Source organism: Sciurus carolinensis, chromosome 11 (genome assembly GCF_902686445.1).
Source record: "Sciurus carolinensis chromosome 11, mSciCar1.2, whole genome shotgun sequence".
Taxonomy (NCBI): domain Eukaryota; kingdom Metazoa; phylum Chordata; class Mammalia; order Rodentia; family Sciuridae; genus Sciurus; species Sciurus carolinensis.
Window position 1 is genome coordinate 88,258,452 of NC_062223.1, and position 21,849 is coordinate 88,280,300.

The 21,849-nt window shown below is 38.2% G+C and overlaps 1 protein-coding gene across 1 annotated transcript in view; it reads left to right on the top strand.

Moving 5' to 3' along the window:
• The window catches only part of Ccdc81 (coiled-coil domain containing 81), a 44,621-nt gene extending 32,394 nt beyond the window's left edge, over positions 1-12,227 (top strand). The window contains exons 11-15 of the mRNA XM_047518375.1: positions 2,139-2,311; positions 3,407-3,485; positions 3,695-3,915; positions 9,517-9,642; positions 11,688-12,227. Coding sequence (XP_047374331.1) covers positions 2,139-2,311; positions 3,407-3,485; positions 3,695-3,915; positions 9,517-9,642; positions 11,688-11,829 — 741 coding nt within the window. The 3' untranslated portion in view covers positions 11,830-12,227. The remainder of the gene's footprint in view (positions 1-2,138; positions 2,312-3,406; positions 3,486-3,694; positions 3,916-9,516; positions 9,643-11,687) is intronic.
• Positions 12,228-21,849: the final 9,622 nt, after the last annotated feature.

The following is a 21,849-nucleotide window of genomic DNA, read 5'->3' on the forward strand; positions in this document are numbered from 1 at the left end:
TATTTACTTTAATCATTATCCAACATTTATTGAACTCCTATGGGCAGCCACTGTGCTGGCAGCTAGGAATACAAGTTCCCTTTTCTGAAGAGGTCTCAGCCTACTAGGGGACACAGGCACTCAAAGAGAAAAGAGTGTGATATAATAACTGCTGTAATATGTCTTTGAAAAGGGCCTTCTGTGAATAACAAGGTGAGTCCCTTAGTCTAGCCCAGAGATCTGGGAAGACTCCCTGGCCTAACAGAGTTAGGTAAAGAAGTGAGTGGAAGAAGAACCGTCCAGGCAGGGCAGCAAGGAGGGAGGGAAGAGAGCATTGGGCTTTTGACATTTAGGCTTGATGTGTCTCTCTTCCTATACATAAATTCCAGATTACATTTATTACTGCCCGCTCTGTAGCTCCTCTTTGGTATAGCTGTAGACATCTTAAAAAGAACAGAACAGAACATTCGACCCCTTCCTCAACCTGTTCTTCGCTTCCAGCCAGCCAGTTGCACAGGCCTCATGTCTAGGAGTGATTTCAGGTTCCCCTTTCTCTGTCTCTTACCTACAGCCATCCTCAAGTCCAGCTGCCTTCACCTTCCAAGTGTACCCAATACCTGTTCAGATCACTTCATCTTCCAGAGTAGTACTGAACTTTGGAGCCTGCTATGGTTTGGATATGTCTGAGCATATCCCCAAGAGTTCGGTATTGGAAGCTTGGTCCCCAGCGTGGCAATGTTGAGAGGTAGTGGGCTGCAGTGGGAGTTGGTCATTGGGACCCTGTCCTTGAAAGGAATTAAAGTAGAACTCATGGGACCTTGAGCTAATTCTCATATGAACAAGTTGTGGTAAGAGAGTTAGACTGACCTCTGAGTTGCTCTTTGGCTCCTGTGTTGTCATATGGTCCCTCCCACCACGAGGTGAAATAGCCAGGTAGGACACGCCAGAGCCAGAAACTCTGCCATTTGGACTTCCTGCCTTCAAAACTGTGAGCCAAACAAACCTCTTTTCTTTAAACAAAAAACACAGAACACAAATCTGTTCATGTTCAAGGTTATCACCCTAGTCAAAGACACATCATAAGGTTCAGCTAATTCAATCAGTCTCTCTTGAGACTCATGTCTTGCATCTTGCTCTCCTACCATCTGTTCTTCACACAGCAGCCGAAACGATCTTTTAAAATTCTTAACCCAAACATACCTCTCTTCTGTGTGATTCCTTTAATGGATCCTACTGAATTGAAATGCAGTCTGAACTTGCTTTGCTCTGTCAGACCCTGCCAGATGCCCCTGCCTTCCTCCAACATTACTCGCCCACTTCTACTTGCTCCCTGTGCCTCCGCCACATAGCCCCCCCTTCTGCTCATTGAACATGCCTCGCTTGTTTCCATCTGGTGTTTTCACACTTGCTGTTTCTTCTTTATGGGACACAAGTCCCACTTCCTTTTACAGTGGAGGCGATTCAGTCTTCTACAAGGAAAAGCCTTTCCCAGTAACCAACTGATCAAATCCTGTTGCCACCTAGTTGCTTGCTAGGATAAGGGCTTTATAGCACTCATTACTACTACCTTAAACCATCTGATAAACTGTTTACTTGTCTCCTGCCCCTGAATGCAGGCTGGATGAGGATCTCTGATCTTGGTCATTGTCGGATCATGAGTGTCTAGAGTGGCTGGGCCCCTAGTAGATAGTTGGTGGTCTCTCTTTTCACCTCCTCTGTCTGCTTGCTCATGCCTTTAAAGGTGCTCAGAATTCCTTTTTCCTTCCCTCTGTATTTTCTAAGGACTAGTTCAGGAACAACTCCATGGTACTCTTTTTCATCTCTGTCTCAGAAATGGGGCTCTGAGCTCAATTAACTCAGCTTCATTCTCTAATGTGCTAATGCTGTTATGTGGGTTCCTTCCATGTTAGCTGATATATTAGAAATTAAGATATACTTTCTCACTGATTTTTTAATATATTTTTAGTTGGACACAATTCCTTTATTTCATTTTTTTATTTTTATGGGTGTGGAGAATCAAACCCAGTGTTCCCCATGTGCCAGGCAAGTGCTCTGCCACTGAACCACAACCCCGGTCCTTCATTGGTCTTATTCTTCTGAATTGTTAATTTTATTTTTCTGTATTCTAGTATGAATACATTGCTTTTCTTTCATTCTAGAAATCCTTCCTCTTTGATAAACGGCCACTTAGTCCTGAGATTAATGCTGTTAAGCAAGAGGAATATTCCCAATGTCTCCTGAGACAAATGGCTAACAGACGGGAAAAGGAAATAAAGCAAAGACAAAACAGAGAGTTGATGGACCACCTAGAACAAGTGCAGCTCACAGAGGAGTAAGTCCAGCCAGACATGCTCTGAAAAATGTATTTGGAATTTCTATGTGAATTTTTTTTTTCACTGAGTGTATTTGTGTGAATTTTTATGTGAGATTGAACCAGCATTGATAGTTTTATTAGCACTACTGAAACCAAATGAGCAACAAACTAACCAAGTTAGCAACCAATACCATCATTAGAATTAGGTGGTTTTCTAATAATAATGAAAAGAATAATGAAAGAGTCATAATTATGATTATAGTAATGATTGCCAATCTATAGTTATTATAGAATATCATTTTGTACGTTTTGTGATTCCCCAATACTAGGGTGTCCCATGGAACCTGAGGGCAGAAATGTATAAGGACCCAGGAGGGACTGCAATCAGGGACTGAAAAGCCCTGTGGAGTGACTTTCTCTTTGCTTACACACAGATCCTTAGTTGACATAGTCTTTCTTTTTCAGCTCAGACTTGAGAATGTTAGTGTCAAATTCAAACTTTCAGGAAAGAGAATCGGATTGGTCTTAATTAGATTACCTGAGGGCTGGGATAGGGTTAGAAATATGGAGTTCATATGTGTCTAAGGAGGGTCTATATTTCTGCTACTAAAGTCAGAAGAGCGATCTACTGAAAAAGTGTAATTCTATAAACATTACTTAAATGTTTCATTGTATTTGCTTAATAGATCATATGTGTTTACTGAAGATTGCACATAATGAATCATAATTTACAATAGGGATTACTTTCCTTAAAAAGAATTCTTACAATAAATCATTTGATAGGTGAATAGTCCTTTACTGCTTTCTTTTCTAGATTTTTAAAGAATTGGCAGAGTGGTGTGGAGGCGGGGGTGGGGCTGCTGTTTCAGTAGTATTTGGACAATATGGTCAGTCATCTGCATATAACTATCCTATCTGTCCTGTGTTTACATGCTGCCCACTAGCCTATGGATTTTAAGTACTTTTTCTTTCTTAAGATGAAATCTCCAGAATGAAACAACAATTTTTATTTACAATGCCTCAGTATTAATACTTAACATGTTTCAATAATATAAATCTGTATTGTTAAAGACTCTAAAACTGCTCCCACCATTTCCTGTTCTTAAATATCAGACTTGCTGCACAAAGAGCTAAATATTTAAAAGATAAAATGGAAGAAACACTGTGTTACAAGAAAGCTTTGGATGCTCAGGTAAGGGCCACGTATTATTATTATTTAAAAATTATACAGTGCTTCAATAGCATAAAATACATAAATACTATAATATTATGTATACTCTTACACAGTTGGTGGGTTTGAAACTTCCTGTAAGGTATTGGTATTTTACCATATTACAGAGTTGTGCATAAAGTTTATTCCCTGATAGAATTATAATCTGCATATGTTTGTTCCCATTTCAGATAAAGAACAGACCCTCTCAGTTACCTGTGTTTGAACCTGACTCCTCTGAGCCCATTTTTGGTAAGAAAAAGCCTGACTGGCTGGTGCAAAAGCGAAAGCAAGAACAGGATTACATGAAGCACCAGCTGGAGGCAGCTGCTAACCAGAAGAGGAACGCCATTCTGCAGCAACTGGCGGATCAGAAGCGGGACTTGGAGATGCTTCAGAGGACAAAGAAAGAGTAAGGAGACCCTGAATCTTTTCCTCTCCTCCCCAGTTCTTATTTTTCCTCCTCCTCCTCCCTCCTCTCTCAACAACAGCAGAAAAGTAAGAATAATAGCTAACATATTGAGGAGTTAATTGTGAAAGACACTGTGCTAAGTTCACTACATGCTTCAGCTCATTTTATCCTTACAACCCATCCTGTGAAGAAAATGCTATTAAGTGAATAACTTTAAAAGCCCTCTCTCAAATTCACTTCTCCTTTCAGTTCTCTCCTCATATTTTTCAACTTCTTAAAAGGATTGTCCCTTCCAGCACTATCCATTGGAAGTACCATGTGAGCCTCAAGTGTGGTGTTGTGCTCAAGCAAATCCAGACATGACACTTGGAAGGGGGCCTTGCTCAACTTCCACTAACCTCCCTCCCCATTATGAGAGTGTGTTGAAGGTGGCAGGGTAGGCTGAGGATGACTTATACCGTATTAGTGCACATACCTTTCAGTTCAAACATCAGGCATCCCATTTCTTAAAATGCCCAATTGGTCACTGCACCAGTGGGGAATTTTTAAAGGTCCTGTTTGGTTCTCAGTCTTACAATATCTCCATGGTTCCTCCCTAGCCTTTCCATCATCCATAATCTCTGGCTTCCCACTCACCCAGATTGCTACAGAGAACTCTAGTTTCTTTTTTGTAGATGTTCAGTAATTCTTAGATTCTTGTTTAGTCAGAATTGTCAAGGTGCTCAGGAGTTCCAAAAAGTCTCTGTCCAAAGGAATCCACTCTCAGAAGTCAGTTGTATTTATAAAAAGTATCGCGTCCCCTCTGGCCGCAGAGAGAGACACGACAAATGTCTGAAGCTTTGGAAGTTTATTGTGCACAGTTCCTCTCCTACGCTTCTCTTACCCCTAGCTTCTGCGCACTCCCAGCTTCCCTTCTCCCAGCTTCTTCCAGCTCCCGCGTACTCCCAGCTTCCAGCTTGGCTTCAACCTCCGCCTTCGCCGCTTCTTCCTCTTCTTCCGCCCCCACCGCTTCTGCCTCTTCCTCAGCTTCTGCTCCCTACTCTCCCACCCACCAGGCTTATATACACTTCAACCAATCAGGGGAGAGTACACGAGGTAAACGCGGACAGCTGCAAGCATAGGATGGGTACACGAGGGGGGCATGCTCTAGTCACATCGTTAACTAGCCAATCATTGGAGTTCGCTGGTTGTTTACTGTATAGCTGGCCGCTTTTGGCTCAGCGTCAGGCGCCATCTTGACCATGCCTAAGGCTGGGGGTCCCAGAAACCCCCACAAAAAAGAAAACAAAAGTGACTTTATTAAATTTTTGTAAATTTTATAAGTGGTCATTGGGACAGTGCTCGTATCTCTTATGGTCTACACCATGTAGGGCCAGACATACAAACATGAGTAGATGGAGTTTTGGTGATAAGGGTGAGATTTGATTGTTGACAGAGAGGGGTGGGAGTGGTTAAAGACATGACTTCTGGAGTAAAGTCCACTGTAGGGTAAACATTGCGTATTCCCAGGGCAGTGTATGCCTACATATTTGCTAAAATATTGTATATTTTCACACTTATTTGATAGCGGTTCCCCCAAACCCTACAAGTGTACCCATGCTGCCCACATTGTCCTCACCACTCTGGTACCCCCAAAGTATCTCCCCATTGTCTTTCACCTAAATGATGAATACTGGGACCTCCAGATCATTTCCAGTATCTATTCTGATTGGTTGGTATGGTTTTACCATTTTACTAGTTGTGTGATATTGGGCAGATTGCATACTTCTGAAGATGTTGATTTCCTTATCAATTAGGAATAATAAAAGTATCTGTTTTTTTTTTTTTTTTTTTTGGGTGCTGGGGATCGAACCCAGGACCTTGTGCTACAAGGCAAGCACTCTACCGACTGAGCTATCTCCGCAGCCCCAATACAAGTATCTTTAGGTGGTTGAAGGTTAAATTAAATAATTCTTGTAAATAGCATAGTGTCTGACTCAGCCTAAGTACTCCCTCAAGGGTGGTTATTGCTATTATAGGAAAAGGAAAAGAAGAAGAGCTTTTCTTTCTCTGGATTATAAATTGACATAATTATTCTCTATTATATCATCTTAAATCAGTGGAAATGACCTTATTTGGGGTCTTCTGTAGTTCTGGCTCCCCACTGATAGTTATTTACTCATTTTACTTATTTTAGAACTTAAACTCTGATTCTGAACATTTTACCTTTTATAGAGGTGTTAAAAGCTTTTCACAAGATAAAGTATAAAAGTGGTTGTGGAGAAGGCTATAGTAGACTCTCAGTTCCTGTAGGGTGGTGATGCAGTGGTGTGGCTATTGAGAGGGGACAGTAGGACAGAGTGCAGTGGGGTGAAGAGATGGCACTCTGCTTTCTATTACATAAGTAATTGGAAATTCCCGTGGGGTGAGATTATGCCCATGACTTTGACTTTACCTCCTGTGTCACAATTTGGAGAGTTTATAAAATTTACTCTATTTTTTTCTCCCTGAGCATACTATTTTATTTTCAACAGATTTCATGGCTTTGAAATTACAAATTACACTGCTTGCAGCTTAAAGGATTATAATATAATAATCCTAAAAAGCTCTGCAGGCGTTTTGGTGGTGGTGGTGGTGGGGAGAGATGGTTGCAGCCTAAGGTTAGTGAAAGCATAAACATGCCTGAGGGAAGGCATAGCTTTCCTAGTGACTTTTTCTTTATTCCTTTTTTCAAAAACAAACTTTATTGACATACAATAAACTGTATGTGCTTAAAGTGTACCACTTTAAGTTTTGATGTACGTATGTACCCACCCATGAAAGGGTCACCACAGTCAAGATAATATTTATATCCTTCATCCCAGAAAGCTTCCTTGAGCCCTTTATAATTCCTCCCTTGTCCCTCCCCCAAACCCTGTCTTCAAGCAACCACTAATCTCTGCCTTCTGTTATTATAAGTTAGTTTGCATTTCCTAGAGTTTCATATAAATGGAACCATACAGTGTACTTTTTTGGGGGGGTTCTGACTTTTTTCAATGTGAGTCATTTTGTTTTTGTGTATAACAATGTCTCTATTCTTTTTGTTGCTAGGGAGTATTCCATTGCACCTATATAACATACTTTGTTTATTCATTCGTCTGTTAATGGACATTTGGATTATTTCTAGTTTTTGGTAATTAAGAACAAAGCTACTCTGAACATTTGAGTGTAAATCTTTGTATGGACATATAGTTCCTTCTGTCTTGGGTAGATGCCTAGGTGCAGCATGGCATGGCTGACATATCACAGGTACATATTTAACTTTTAAAGAAATTCAAAATGCTTTCCACATTGTACTATTTTCTAATCTCAACCAATAGTGTATGATAGTTCTAGTTCCTCCCCATCCTTGCCAGCACTTGGTATGATCAGTCTTTTTAATTTTAGCTGTTCTAATAGGTGTGCAGTGGTATCTCATGCTTTAATTTGCATTTCTTCAATGGATGTACTAGACATAATATAATTTAACATTTGCACTATTGATGAACATTCATTTTGTTTCTTATATTTTGCTATTATAACAATTCTGCATTAAATATTCCTTTTTACTCTAGTTTTTCCCCCACATGCTATTTTATTTTCAACAGATTTCATGATTTTGAAATCATAAGTTACACTGCTTGCAGATTAAAGGATTATAATATAATAATCCTAAAAGGCTCTGCAGGCATTTTGATGGTTGGGGGAGGGGGAGAGTTGGTTGTAGCCCAAGATTGGTAAAAGCATAAACATGCCTGAGGGAAGGCATGACTTTCCTGACGAATTTTTCCTTATTTTTTCAAAAACTTCATTGAAATATAATTAAACAGTTTTAACTGGTATATGAATTGTACATATTTTTGGGATATAGTACAGTAATTCAATACAATGTATATAAAGTGTAATGATCAAATCAGGATTATTAGTGTTTCTATCTCAAACATTTATCATTGGTATTAATTGGAAGACTTAAAGTTATTTTGAAATGTACCTAAATTGTTTTATACTATAGTAACCTTGCTTTTCTATAGAACAGCAGAACTAATTTTTCCTCTTTATGTATTGGTACATGTTATATAACCTCTCTTTGTCACTCCTTCCTCCCCACCCAGTCTCTTCTATGCGATGTCCTCTAATTCCATCTTGTGGCAACAGCCACAAATGACAGAATTTCATTCATTTTTGGATGGCAGATAGTCCATTTTATGTACATGTCACATTTTGTTTTTTCCTCTGTGATATTAACATCTGTTTCTTGGGCCTATTGTGAATAGTGCTGCTATCAATATGATGTGCAAATATCTCTTGAAGATTCTGTTTTCAGTCATTTTTGAATACAAACCTAAAGGGAGAAAATTCTGAGAGATATACAGGGTGCATAAATTTTGAGAACATTATGCTAAGTAAAATAAGCTGTCACAAATGAGCAAATATTATATTATGAGGAAGGATAATTGAATTGAACGATATGACATTTCAGTTTTGCAGGCTGACAAGAGTTCTGGTGATGGGTGTGTAACAGTCTGAATATATTTAACACTGAATAGCTTATAACTGGTTAAGATGGTGATTTCTTTCAAAACCATAATTAAAAAGAACTATGAAAAGAAAAAGAAGGTTCCGTTCATTCAGTGAACTCCCACTATTGATGGATATTAGCACTTTATATTTTGTCATTTGATCTTTAGCCACACAATAACTGTGCAATTAATGCTTGTTAGATAAAAAAAGTGACTGTGCTGTTGTAGGAAAAAGTGAACCAGAGGACAGTACTTGTTTTCAGTGGAGGATCCTGACACCTAGTGGCTATAGCCACTCCAACACAAGGCTCTTCAAAGTAGGTGGTCAGCAGTCACATTCAGTGACATTCCTTCCAAACTTTAATGAGAACTGACAGTAAAAGTTTCCTTTTGGCAAGAAATAGGCACACATAAATAGTTTGAACCAGGCTCACAACAATAGTGGCAGTGTATTTGGAGACCGGTGGTGGAGATGCAACTCTAGGATCAGTGAAACTTTAAGAGAGATTGCAGGGCAATCACTGCTTTAATCATGGCCTTCACCAAACACTCCTTTTCCTTCCCTTGCTTTCTTCACAGCGTTAGATATTTTCTCTATTTCCTTTTCTCTTGCGGTAGTCACTTGTGTTTCTTTATCCCTTTCTAGACCTTGATTTGTATGCCTTTGTCTTGCAAAATGCCTGTAGCAACCAGGAGGCTGATTACTGACAGCTGAGGAAGTTGGAATAAAAGCAGAGAAACAGTATAAGAAACCCATTTAGTATGATTCTTCAGATGAGTTAAATTAGCTTCAAAGGAAATTAATGACTTTAAAGACCAAAGGTGTTAAATTGCAAAAATGGTTTCAACCTTGCTAATTTAAACTACTATTGAAGATGAAAGATCCTAGACTCATAATATTTGACAGCCAGGAGTTTCACTATGCTTTTACAGTGTCCATGCCTCTCAGTATATATTTCAAAGCACAGTGAACAAAACTAGAAAGTTTTCTGTTTGATTTGACATGAAAGGAACAGGGTGCCCAGGGTTAATGCATGTTCTTTCGAATAATACGAATGGAGTCAGACTGCTCTTTTCTTTTCAGGTATTTGGCAGACAGAACTGCAGAGCTGGAGAGAGTGAACAAAATCAACCAATGCTTGCAGGAGGACTGGGAAAATAGCATTGCAATAAAGAAGGAGAAGGACCTGGAGGAAAAGTCTTTTGAGCGGTAAAACCTGATTGGATCCAGAAGTTCTCTTTGAAGAAAATTCCCTCATTCCTTATTTATTTTCCTCTAATCCCGGGATGGCAGGTTTCAAGCATCAATTCTAGTTGATTAGTGGTGGTTGACTAGAAGATTTAATGGAGAAAGCAAGTCTGTGTTCAGTGGGAAATGGTGCTGTGATTGATTAGAAATGTCTGCTGTGAACAAGGGACTGGAAGTTGCTGTGTTGTAAGTCATGTGTTTACCAACTCTGCCCTAATCTGTAACTCTGATTAGGATGGCTTCATTTTCTATTTGTGGAAGATGGTGGGAATTCTTTTTGGAAAAAATTAATTGAAAGCTGGAAGAGTGAGTTTCTGACCTGAACACTTCCAATGCTTATGAAATGGTCATTTAGGAGCAGAGTCAAGGGGTTGTGGGTAAGATTGACAGTTGGAAAGATGAGATGTCTTTTATGAAGCTAACTCCCTCTCCACTGATGTATTTATAATTTAAGTTAGGGAATCTGGGTTCTTGCTCTGGCTTTAATAATTAGCACTAACTTTGGATAGGTAGATAATCTTTTTGTCTTATTTTTTCTTATTTGTGAAATGGGAAAGTAAATATTTGCCTGACCAAGCTAACAGAGGAGTTTTAGGGATTAAATAAGGAGATGGGAAATGATTACACTTAGAAATTAAACCTTCAAAAATGTAAGGTAGGATTTCACAGAATGAGAAATTTGATGAAATAGACCAAGTCTATACCATTAAATTATTAAAACCAACTACAAATATATGAAAATAATAGTTTAAATTGCCAATTGTCAACTCATTTTTATCATGGGTAAATTTTGTTACAATGATCTTGATTTGTAACTTTTTCTTTTAGATTTTCTTGTAAGGCATTTCTCACCTGTTTTTCTAATGTGGGAAACACATACTGTAAGACTATAAAAGTATGAGTGGAAAATAGGTCCCAGAGGAGAAATGGAGTTGCTTGGTGTAGAGAAGAGGAAGGGAAGGGGAATTGGAGAATTCAAGTCAATTTTTTCGGTGTTGTAGGAAGGCAGGTAAAAGGCAGTGAGACTAACAGTGGGGAGATTTTATTTAGATTTAGGAAAAATGCTTAGTCAACACAGTGATAAAGGATACATAGGAAATAATCTTGAGTGGTAGGCTGGCCAGTTGGCTCCTGGGAAATGGTGGAGCAGACTTGTTTTCTGAGAACTTAAGCCAATTTGTGGGCAGGGACTGATGCAGGCATCAGATTGGAAGAAGGAAGGGGTTGATGTAAAAATCAAAAGCAAAGGCAAAAACACAGTTCACATGCATGCAGTTAGCACATGCTATCTGTCCCATTACAAGGCAAGCAAGGTAGGTCTCCCTTACCCACTTCCAAGGCGTCCACACTCCTTTTAGGGCTGCCTGTCATGCTCTGGGTTGTACAGAATTCTACCTTTGTTGTGTTGATGGGGCAGGGGAACAACTAGGGACTGGCTTCATAACTGAGAATTGTCAAGGCAGAAGATCAGTCACTGCTGCGCCTTCCTCTCTGCTCCGATGCCAGCCAATTTTGTCCCCCTATTTGTCTCCACTTTCTGTCCTGCCCTTAATTCTCTAGAAACTCTGGCCTCCTGAGATATTTAATTAAGTGTATTCTTAGTGCTCAGCCAGTGCTGTTAACCAGCAGCTTAATGGCCTGATCTTTCTCGCAAATGCTGTCTCTCCTGTCTCCAGGAGCCTAGGAAGGAGAGATGCATCCATGTGGCAAAACAGCAAATATAGAGGTTTTGGAGTTACCCTTTGCTGGTTGTGTGACCTTGGGTGCTGTGTTCTCAGTGGGTTTGGGTGGGCGTGGCTGGAGGGGGGAGGGTCAGGCAGACTGTGGCTGTGAAGGCACCAAGTCAGGGGCTTAGATTTACTGAAGAGGAGACAGTGGCAGTTTGTAAGCAGGGAAAACCTGGACAGGGTTTGAGCTGCAGGCAGTAATGTAATGGGGTCCTCCAGAGTTTTGTAGAACAACAACTAAACACTGGTTTCACTCTCCTCTCCTCTTCTTTTCCTCAGGGCTTCTGACAAACTGTTCCTCTTGGACCAGTGCAAGAAGTATCAGCGTTGCAAACAGTGCCAGAGGCGCCTGTCCAACATGGGCAAGAGCAACTTGTGGCACCTGAACGAGTTCCTGCATGGCTCCCGGTTGCTTGTATAAAACTTACTTTGACCTGCGTTTCCTGGAGAACATTTAAATTTTTTACATATTTGGAGTGATTTTGAAACTACATATTTTAATCTCAGAGGAAAAAAAATTACTGTTTAGGTTCCATGCTTTCAGTAGATAATTAACCCCTTATTGAATTCAAGTTGGCCGGTTCTCCCCTCCTGCCTTTTTCCATCACTGCATATTCCTAGAACTTGTCTCCGGTGGCAATGAAAGTGCCTGAATGGTTCCAAGGACTGGACCCCATTGCCATAGGCACTGGGAACAGAACTCAAGTTCATCTGGCTGCTGAGGGACTACTGACCCAACCCTGTATTCCCTTTGTGACTTTATGTAAGAAACTTCATTTTTTTCATCTATAATGAATCAATGTCATAATAAATATTTTCTAAGTGCTTGACTGTGCATGATAATTCATAATTTTACCCCCAACCCTGTATTTTTCTAGAGGGCTGTATGTGTAGACATCACATAGGTAGGGTATGCTGTTGACCTCAAAAGCTCAGAACAGAGGAGATCCAAGATGGTGAACTAGAGGGAGGCTGCATTCCTTGTTGCTCTGTGACTCAGGATTCTAGCAGAGGAAATACTATTTCTCTGTGAGGCAGCTCTTGATGCCCATGGAACCCCTGCTGTTTACCCACCATTTGTCCGGTGTGATCACCCGCCATCTGTCAGCATGTTCCCTGCCTTTCGAATGCAGATCACTCGCTGACCATTGCCTATCATCTGCCATTTGCCCCTTTGCCTGCCTTTTGCCTGCCCATCATTGGTCGTCCAACATCCACCCATCTGTATTACCTACAGGCTGCCAGTGGATCGCCTGCTGCCCACTGCCTGCTGCTGCTTGGAAGTCCATTGTCACAGTACTCACAGGTTTGGTTACATGCAGCCACTGCCATCTTGGGGCACTGGCCAGAGCCTGGATATATATTGTCAGGGTATCTGCAGGTCTGGTTGCACCTGAGGACTTTCTGCTCGGTGTGGGTATCTGGCTGACTCTTTGCAGGGTCGCTCCTTTATGTAGCACATCCATGGTGCATTTCTCTCTGCAAGTTGAAACAGCACTGAGATCTTGGGACTGTATGGCAGAGTCTGGGGAAACTGAAGCCCAAGTCCATCAGATTGCATCTGGGTTTGTGTGGGTCAGTCTGGGTCTGGCAAGCCTGTGGAAAGCTGGAGTCTAGGGGCAGTTCCTTGCGGGGAGCACAGCTTGGAGACATTGGAGAAAACCAGGTTCTTTCCAGCTCAGTGAGTCCTGAAATGTGCAGGGACAGAAGGGGCCAGCTACAACAGGTAGGAAAACTGGAAAAGGGTGTGAGGGCCCAACTGGTCTGGCACCCACTGAACTGGAGCTAACATCAAACTTCAGACAACCCCACCTATCGGTGGAGAAGGGAAACTCAGAAAATTTTTGAAAGCCAACAGAAGCAATCACTTAATTTTCCATTGATACTTTTTTCTCTTTTTTTTTTTGCCCTCTCACACCTCTGCCCTCTTGAATCCAAATATTCTTCATGCATTTATTTATTGAGGAATAGGATGTCTGAATAGTATATTACAGTTTTGTTGTATATTCTTATATTTTTACTTTAAAAAAATTATCTATATATTTTTCTCTCACTTAACTGGCTCCCTGGATTCTCTTTCTCACTTCTCTGATAGTAACAGCCAACTTCTATTAATATCTCCCTTACTCTTACTATAAATTTTTACTTCTCTCTTCTCTCCCTCTCTTTCATAAACATCACATCTTACACTACTTCTGTTCCCTCATTGTCCATAATTTGAAATGACAAACCATTTTAGCAAACTTACTGTTTATATTGTAGACAACAATTGAACACATTATTTGTTTATTGTGACAAAACTGTAGGAGCCTTAATAGGAGATATTTGGTTTAAGATTGTTTATTTTTTGCATTGGGTGCTGTTAATATTGGTCTCCCCATTAAAGGTGAGGTGCTGGAAGCCTTCAGAGACACTATAAGACTACAGGGTAGAAACTGTACTGCCTCAGATCCATACTGTTAGATGGGAAGACACAAAAACAACATGAAAAATATAAGGGAATAAAGCACCTCAAATAAACCAAGATGTTCTAACAACAGAATCCATAGACAACCCAGTAGAAGAAACGTCAGAGGAGGAGTTTAGAAGGTATATAGTTAGACTGATCTTTGAAATAAAGGATGGCATTGGAGAGAAAATACAGGAAGTGAAAGATCAATAAAAAGAGATTATAAAAAGGAATCAAGCAGAAATTTTCAAAATGAAGGAAATAAATCAAATTAAAAATACAGTGGAAAGTGTTACTAACAGACTAGACCACTTATAGGACAGAACCTCCGACAATGCAGACAAAATATGTACAACTTGAAAATAAAGTTGACCACACAAAGAAGATGGTAAGAATCCATGAACAGAACTTCCAAGAAATATGGGATAACATGAGAAGACCAAAATTAAGATTTATTGGAATAGATGAAGTTGTGGAGATAAAAACCAAAGGAATGCACAATCTTTCCCATGACATAATATCAGAAAATTTCCCAAATCTAAAGAATGAAATGGAAAATCAACTACAAGAGGCTTATAGGACCCTAAGTGTACAAAATTACAGCAGACCCATACCAAGGCACATTATAATGAGAATGATTAATACATTAGGATAGAATTTTAAATGATGTGAGAGAAAAAAGAATCAAATTACATGTAGGAGGAAACCAATTCAGATTTCAGTTGATTTCTCAAACCAGACCCCTAATGCCAGGAGGTCCTGGAATAACATATATATACTTTTCTGAAAGAAAATGAATGCCAACAGAGAATTTTATATCTAGCAAAATTAAGCTTCAGATTTGAAGATGAAATAAAGACTTTCCATGATAAACAAAAGTTAAAAGAATTCACAACTAGAAAGCCTGTACTACAGAGAATTCTCAACAAAATATTCCATAAAGACAAATGAAAAACAAAAAGGGAAAAAATAGGAAAGGAAGAAACTACACTAAAGGAAAGATCAATCAAAGGAGAAACCAAATCAAGTTAAAAACCAAAAATAAAGTAAAATGACCAGGAATACAAATAATATCTCAATACTAACCTTGAATGTAAATGACCTAAACTTATCAATCAAAAGAAATAGATTGGCAGATTGGATTAGAAAACAAGATCCAACAATATGCTGTCTTCAAGAGACTCACTTCCTAGGAAAAGATATCCACAGACTGAAGGTGAAAGAACAGGAAAAAAAATCACTCACATGGACTGCATAAAAAAGCAGGGTTTCTATCCTCATATCAGACAAACTGGAATTCAAACCAAAGTTAGTCAGAAGGGACAAAGAAGGACATTTCATACTGCTTTAGGGATCATACATAAACAAGACATAATAATCATAAATATATATGCCCCAAACAATGGAGCATACTTGTACATCAAACAAACCCTTCTCAATTTCAAGAATAATATAGACCACAACACAATAATACTGGGTGACTTTAACACACTTCTCTCACCACTGAATAGATCTTCCAAACAAAAACTAAACAAAGAAATTATAGAAATAAATAATACAGTTAATGATTTAGACGTAATGAACATATATGGAGTATTTCATCCATCATTGAGCAAATACATTTTCTTCACAGCAGCACATGGATCCTTTTCTAAAATAGACCATGTTATACCACATACAACTATCTGCAAATACAAAAAAAATAGAAATATTATTCTGCATTCTATCAGATCATAGTGGAATGAAGCTGAAAGTCAATGATAAAATAAAAAATAGAAGCTACTCCAACACCTAGAGACTAAACAATTAGCTCTTGAATGATGAATGCATAGTAGAAGAAATCAGGGAGGAAATAAAAAAATACTTAGAGGTAAATGAGAACACCAATACAACATATCAAAATCTCTGGGACACTGTGAAGCAGTACTAAGAGGAAAGTTCATTGCATTGAGCTCATACACTAAAAGAATAAAAAGTCAACAAATAAATGAGCTAACATTACATCTCAAAACCCTAGAGAAAGAAGAACAAATCAGCACCAAAAGTAGAAGGCAGGAAATAATTAAAAACAGAGCTGAAATCAATGAAATTGGAAAAAAATAAATAATTGAAAAAACTGACACAACAAAAAGTTGGTTCTTTGAAAAAAATAAATAAAATTGATAAACCCTTAGCTACAGTAACAAAAAGAAAGAGAGAAAAAATTCAAATTACTAAAATTCATGATGAGAAAGGAAATATCACAACAGACATTATTGAAATACAGAAGATAATTAGAAACAATTTTGAAAATTTATACTCAAATAAAATAGAAAATTTCAAAGACATCGACAAATTTCTAGAGACATGCAATCTATCCAAACTGAATCAGGAGGACATAAACAATTTAGACAGATCAGTTTCAAGCAATGAAATAGAAGACAGCATCAAAAGCCTACAAACCAAGAAAAGGTCCAGGACCAGATGAATTCTCGGCCAAGTTCTACAAGACCTTCAAAGAATAATAAAAACCAATATTCCTCAAATTAGTCCATGAAATAGAAAAGGAGGGAACCCTTCCAAACTCATTCTGTGAGGCTAGTATCACCCTGGTAACAAAATCAGACAAAGACACATCAAGGAAAGAAAACTTCAGACCAATATTCCTGATGAACATAGACACAAAAATTCTCAATAAAATTCTGGCAAATCTCATAAAAAACATATTAAAAAGTAGTGTACATGATCAAGTGGGTTCATCCCAGGGATGCAAAGTTGGTTCAATATATGGAAATCAATCAGCATAATTCTTCACATCAATAGACTTAAAGAATCATATGATCATCTCAATAGATGCAGAAAACAGCATTTAACAAAATACAGCACCCCTTCATGCTCAAAACACTAGAAAAACTAGGGATAGTAGGAACATACCTCAATATTGTAAAAGCTACATATGCTAAATGCAAGGCCAACCATCATTCTAAATGGAGAAAAATTGAAAGCATTCCCTCTAAATACTGGAACAAGACAGAGATGCCCTCTTTCACCACTTCTATTCAACAACATCCTTGAAACTGTAGCCAGAACAATCAGACATATGAAAGAAATTAAAGGGATACAGAATAAGAAAAGAAGAACCCAAACTATCACTATTTTCAGATGACATGATTCTTTATTTAGAAGATGCAAAAAATTCCACCAGAACACTTCTAAAACTAATAAATGAATTCAGCAAAGTAGCAGGATATATAAATCAAATGTATTCCTATACATAAGTGATGAATCCACTTAAAGTGTATTACAACTACATAACACTGAAAACCCAAAAGGCAATGTTATAAATTTTGTTTTAAAACTCAGTTAAAAAATGAAAGGAAAAAGGTGGTCTATTATATTTGCCTAGATATTTATTATTTCTTTTGTTCTTCCTTCACTCCCGAAGGTCCAGTAATTTTTCTAGTGGTATTTCTTCTTCAGTATGAAGAACTTCCTTCAGCATTTTTTTTTAGGGCAGAGCAGATTTGGTGACTACAGAATCTGTTAGTTTTCACCATCTGAGAATGCCTTTATTTTGATTTTATTACTGAAGACGATTTTTACTGGGTATATGAGTTACGAGTTCTAGGTGGACAGGTTTTTTTGTTTGTTTGTTTGTTTTTGTTTTTGCTTTTTGTGTTTTGGTACTTTAAAGCTTTTAGCCTACAGTTTCTGGTTCCATGATTTATAATGAAAAATCCAGTCATTTGAATTATTGTCCCTTATTTGTAATTTTTTTTTTTTTTGTCTGCTTTCATGTTTTTCTTCTTTTTTGGTTTTCAGCAGTTTGATTATGGTGAATCTTTGCATGTGACTTTCTTAAAGTTAATTATGTGTAGAGTTTACTGAATTTTTAAAATTAGTATATTTGGCTTTTACTAAATTTGGGAATTATTTCAAAAATATTTATTACTGGGGCTGGGGAGATAGCTCAGTCGGTAGAGTGCTTGCCATGCAAGCACAAGGCCCTGGGTTCGATCCCCAGCACCAAAAAAAAAAAAAAAAAAAAAAAAAAAAAAATTGTTTTCAATATCGCCCTCCCCTCATTTAGGGACTGTGATCCATTGCAAACTTTTTAATATAGTCTGACAGGTCTCTGAGGTTTTACTCATTATTTTCACCCCCTTTTCTCTCTTTTTCAAATATAATTTCTATTAATCTGTGTTCAGCTTTATTTATTTATTTTAATTATTTAAAAAATTTTTTACAGACTGCATTTTGATTCATTGTACACAAATGGGGTACATCATTTTGTTTCTATGGTTGTACACAATGTAGATTCATACCATTCATGTAATCAAACAACTCTAAAATTTCATCTTACTCCAATTAGAATGGCTATTATCAAGAATACAAACAATAATAGATGTTGACGAGGATATGGGGAAAAAGGCACACTTTTACATTGCTGGTGGAGTTGTAAATTGGTGCAGCCACTCTGGAAAGCAGTGTGAACTATGTGTTCAACTTTATTGATCTTTTTTTTTTTTTTAAATTTACTTTTGAGATGGTATTTTGTTGTTACCCACCATGACCTTGAACTACTGGGCTCAAATGATTCTCCTGCCTTAGCCTTCTTACTGTTTTGGAGTTACAGGCATGCACCATCATACCCAACTTCAAAATTTTGATTGATATGCATTAATTGTACAAAGTAATAGATTTCGGTGTGACATTTTCATATATGCATTCAGCATGCACTGATCCAATCCTACCTCCTGTTTTCCACCCCTTTCCAATCTCTAGTAATTAGTATTCTACTACATTCTTTTAGCTTCTACACAACATATAAGAGAGAACATATGGTATTGTCTTTCCATGTTTAGCTTTTTTTACTTAATGTACTCTCCTCCACTTCCATTCATTTTACTGCAATTGACAGAATTTCATTATGGCAGAATAATACTCCATTGTGTGTGTGTGTGTGTGTGTGTGTGTGTGTGTGTGTGTATATATATATATATATATATATATATATCACATTTTCTTAGTCCATTTGTGTTTGATTTCTGTTACTGTTACAAAAGACTTGAAACAAGTAACTTAAAAGGAGGAAAGGTTTATTTTGGCTCAGTTTCCTTGGTTGGTTGGTTCCATTGATTTTTGGACCTATGGTGAGGCAGTACATCATGGTAGGGCATGCATGGCAGAACAAAGCTGCTCACTTCATGGCTGTCGAAAGCAAAAGAGAGGAGAGGGCTAGAGAGCACGTGTGCGTTCTTTTAGGGGTATGATATGGAAGGAGTCCCCCTATTTCTTACTTTGTCTCTTTGGTCAGAATCACATGACCACACCACACTTCAAAGGAAGCTTGGGAAATGAAGTCTTTAGCTCAGTAGCATGTGTCCAGTGAAATACTTAGGAAATTCAAGTTAAATTTAGGAAAAGGTAGCTTGTGGTTGGAACTGTCCATCTACCAAATTGTGAAATTTTGGGGAAAGGGAGCTACAAAAATAGTTAACAATGTTGGATAAAATATTTTAAAAATGTAAAGCTTCAAAAAATAGTCTCCAGAGACAACCACAAAATGAGAGCTAGAGTCCAGAGAAGATAGTTTCAGCTGATTACCTAAGACCTAGACCTTTTTGAAAATTTGTTCTTTTTAGTTATACATGACAGTAGAAGGCATTTTGACATATTATAGTTACATGGAGTATAACTTAAAATTTATGTGATTGTACACAATGTGGGGTTACACTAGTTGTGTATTCACATATGAACATAGGGAAGTTATGTTCAATTTATTCTATTGGACCTAGACCTTTTTAAAAATTATTGCTAAAAGATAAATTCTCATTTTGAAATAATGTCAATCTTACAGAGAAGATTCAAGAGTAGTAAAAATAACTCCCTCCTCAGAACTATATAGGAGCAGGTGTCTGATGTATCTTTCATTACTCCTGAATACTTCACGATACATGCTTTACAAATAAGGGTATTCTCCTATAAAGCATAAAACAAACATCAAAATCAGAAAATTAACATTTATTCATTACTACTATATAATCCAGAGTCCATTCAAATTTTGCTTATTGTCCCAATAATGTCTTTTAAGCAAAAGGATTACATGTTACATTTAGTAGTCATAGCTCTTTAATCTCTTTCAACCTGGAACAGTTCCTCAACTTTTCCTTAACTTTCATGGTTGACACTCTTGAAGATTACAGTCCTTTAATTTGGATTTATCTGATTTTCCCCCATAAATTCCAGTAACATTTTTTTTGGCAGGAATATCACAGATGTGATGCTATGTTCCTTGTAATCCATCCTCTCTGCTGGTACACAATTCAATTTGACTTAGTACTAGTCACCTTAACTTTGATCATTTGATTAAGTCTGTGACTGCAAGTTTTTCCATTGTTACTGCTTTTTTTTTTTTTTTTTTTTTTTTGGTGATGAATTAGTTTTTTTTGTGGTAAGTAGTTTTGAAAGTAAATATTCAATTTCACATCAATTTTCACCCACTAGTCTTATATCTAGTGATGCCTCCTTGCTAAACAAATGACACTATTAATGATTGCTAAATAGACATTTTTCTGATTCCACCATTTCTGCTATACTTAGTTGACATTCTACTATAAGGCAAAGTTTTTGCTTTTCCCACTTATTTATATCAGTATGGATTCATGGATTTGTTCTTTTGATGAAATATAATCTATTCCTATCATTTTTTATATAGAAATCTGGCCAAAGGGAGCCCTTTAAGCTAGCTTGTATGATATTTTAGATGAACAGAAATGTAGCAATGATATTAAGAGAGTTTCCCCATAAACTAATCTATTTTTCCCTATTGTTACCATTTTACATTACTGTGATGCATCTGTCACAACTAAAGAACCAACACTGGTACTTCACTATTAATTAAATTTCACACTCCATTCAGATTTCACTACTTTGCCCTCATGTCCTTGTTCTGTTCTAAGATTCCATCCAGTATACCACATTACATTTGATGTCGTGTCTCCTTAGCTTCCTGTGGTCTGTTTTGTATGTACCTTTATCGTGTTCCTTTCATTCTTGAATACTTCCTTACTTTCTGTCATAACAAGATTTTCAGGGCTACTCTTGTACTTTCCCTGCCCCCACTCTGGACTCAGCCATTTCTCCACAGAGGTTTGTAGCTTTTTAATAGAAAGTGGTATTTAAAAATCATGATGGGGTAGTCCTTGTGCTCATTGCTATCGGGCAGTCATTGCTTCAGGCCCTCTCTACTTGCTGTAGATGAAGTTAGGGAATTCACACACACACTCTATTTCTATTCCAATTTCCATATATCAAAAATGGTGAATCCACACTGACACCACGGATTCCCATCTAAAATCCTGGAATTAATTTTTCTCCTTTCCATATCTGTAACTCCTGTCTCTGGCAGTAAGAAATCGGATTCCCATTATCTTCGATGTTTTACCTGAAGAACTCTTAGTAATCTCTGATCACTGCTGCTCCTCCATGTACATACCCTGTCTACTCCCCCTGGGCTCTGACAGCCTGCAGCCGCTGCTACCACTACTAAACATTTGGGTCCCAAAGCACAGAATAAAAAGGCAAAAATGACATCTAAATCGTTTAGTTTAAACACAAAGTCTGTCACACTGGATTAAAAAAAAAAAATATGTATATATATATAGGCATGCCACACAATATGTTGTTCCCAAGAGATACTGTTAAAACATTATTATGGCCAGGAACCTTCTGCTGCCTCCTCTTCCCCGTTCCAGTCCACCCATGCTTCTCTTCAGCCTCTTCCAGACTGCGCCTCATCGCCCCGTGTGCCTCCCGCCATTCTTCTCTGCCCGGAGGGTGCGCTTCGCCCTTCCGCACAGCTTCGCGGAGCCTTGGGGGCCGTGACGTCTGCGGCGGGGCGGGCCCCACGCCCTCGCTCATTGGCCCTCGGTCCGCTCGACCGCGATTGGTGCGGGCATTCGCACGTCGCGCCGGCTATAAAAGGGAGGGCTTGTGACGCAGGGCCGCCTG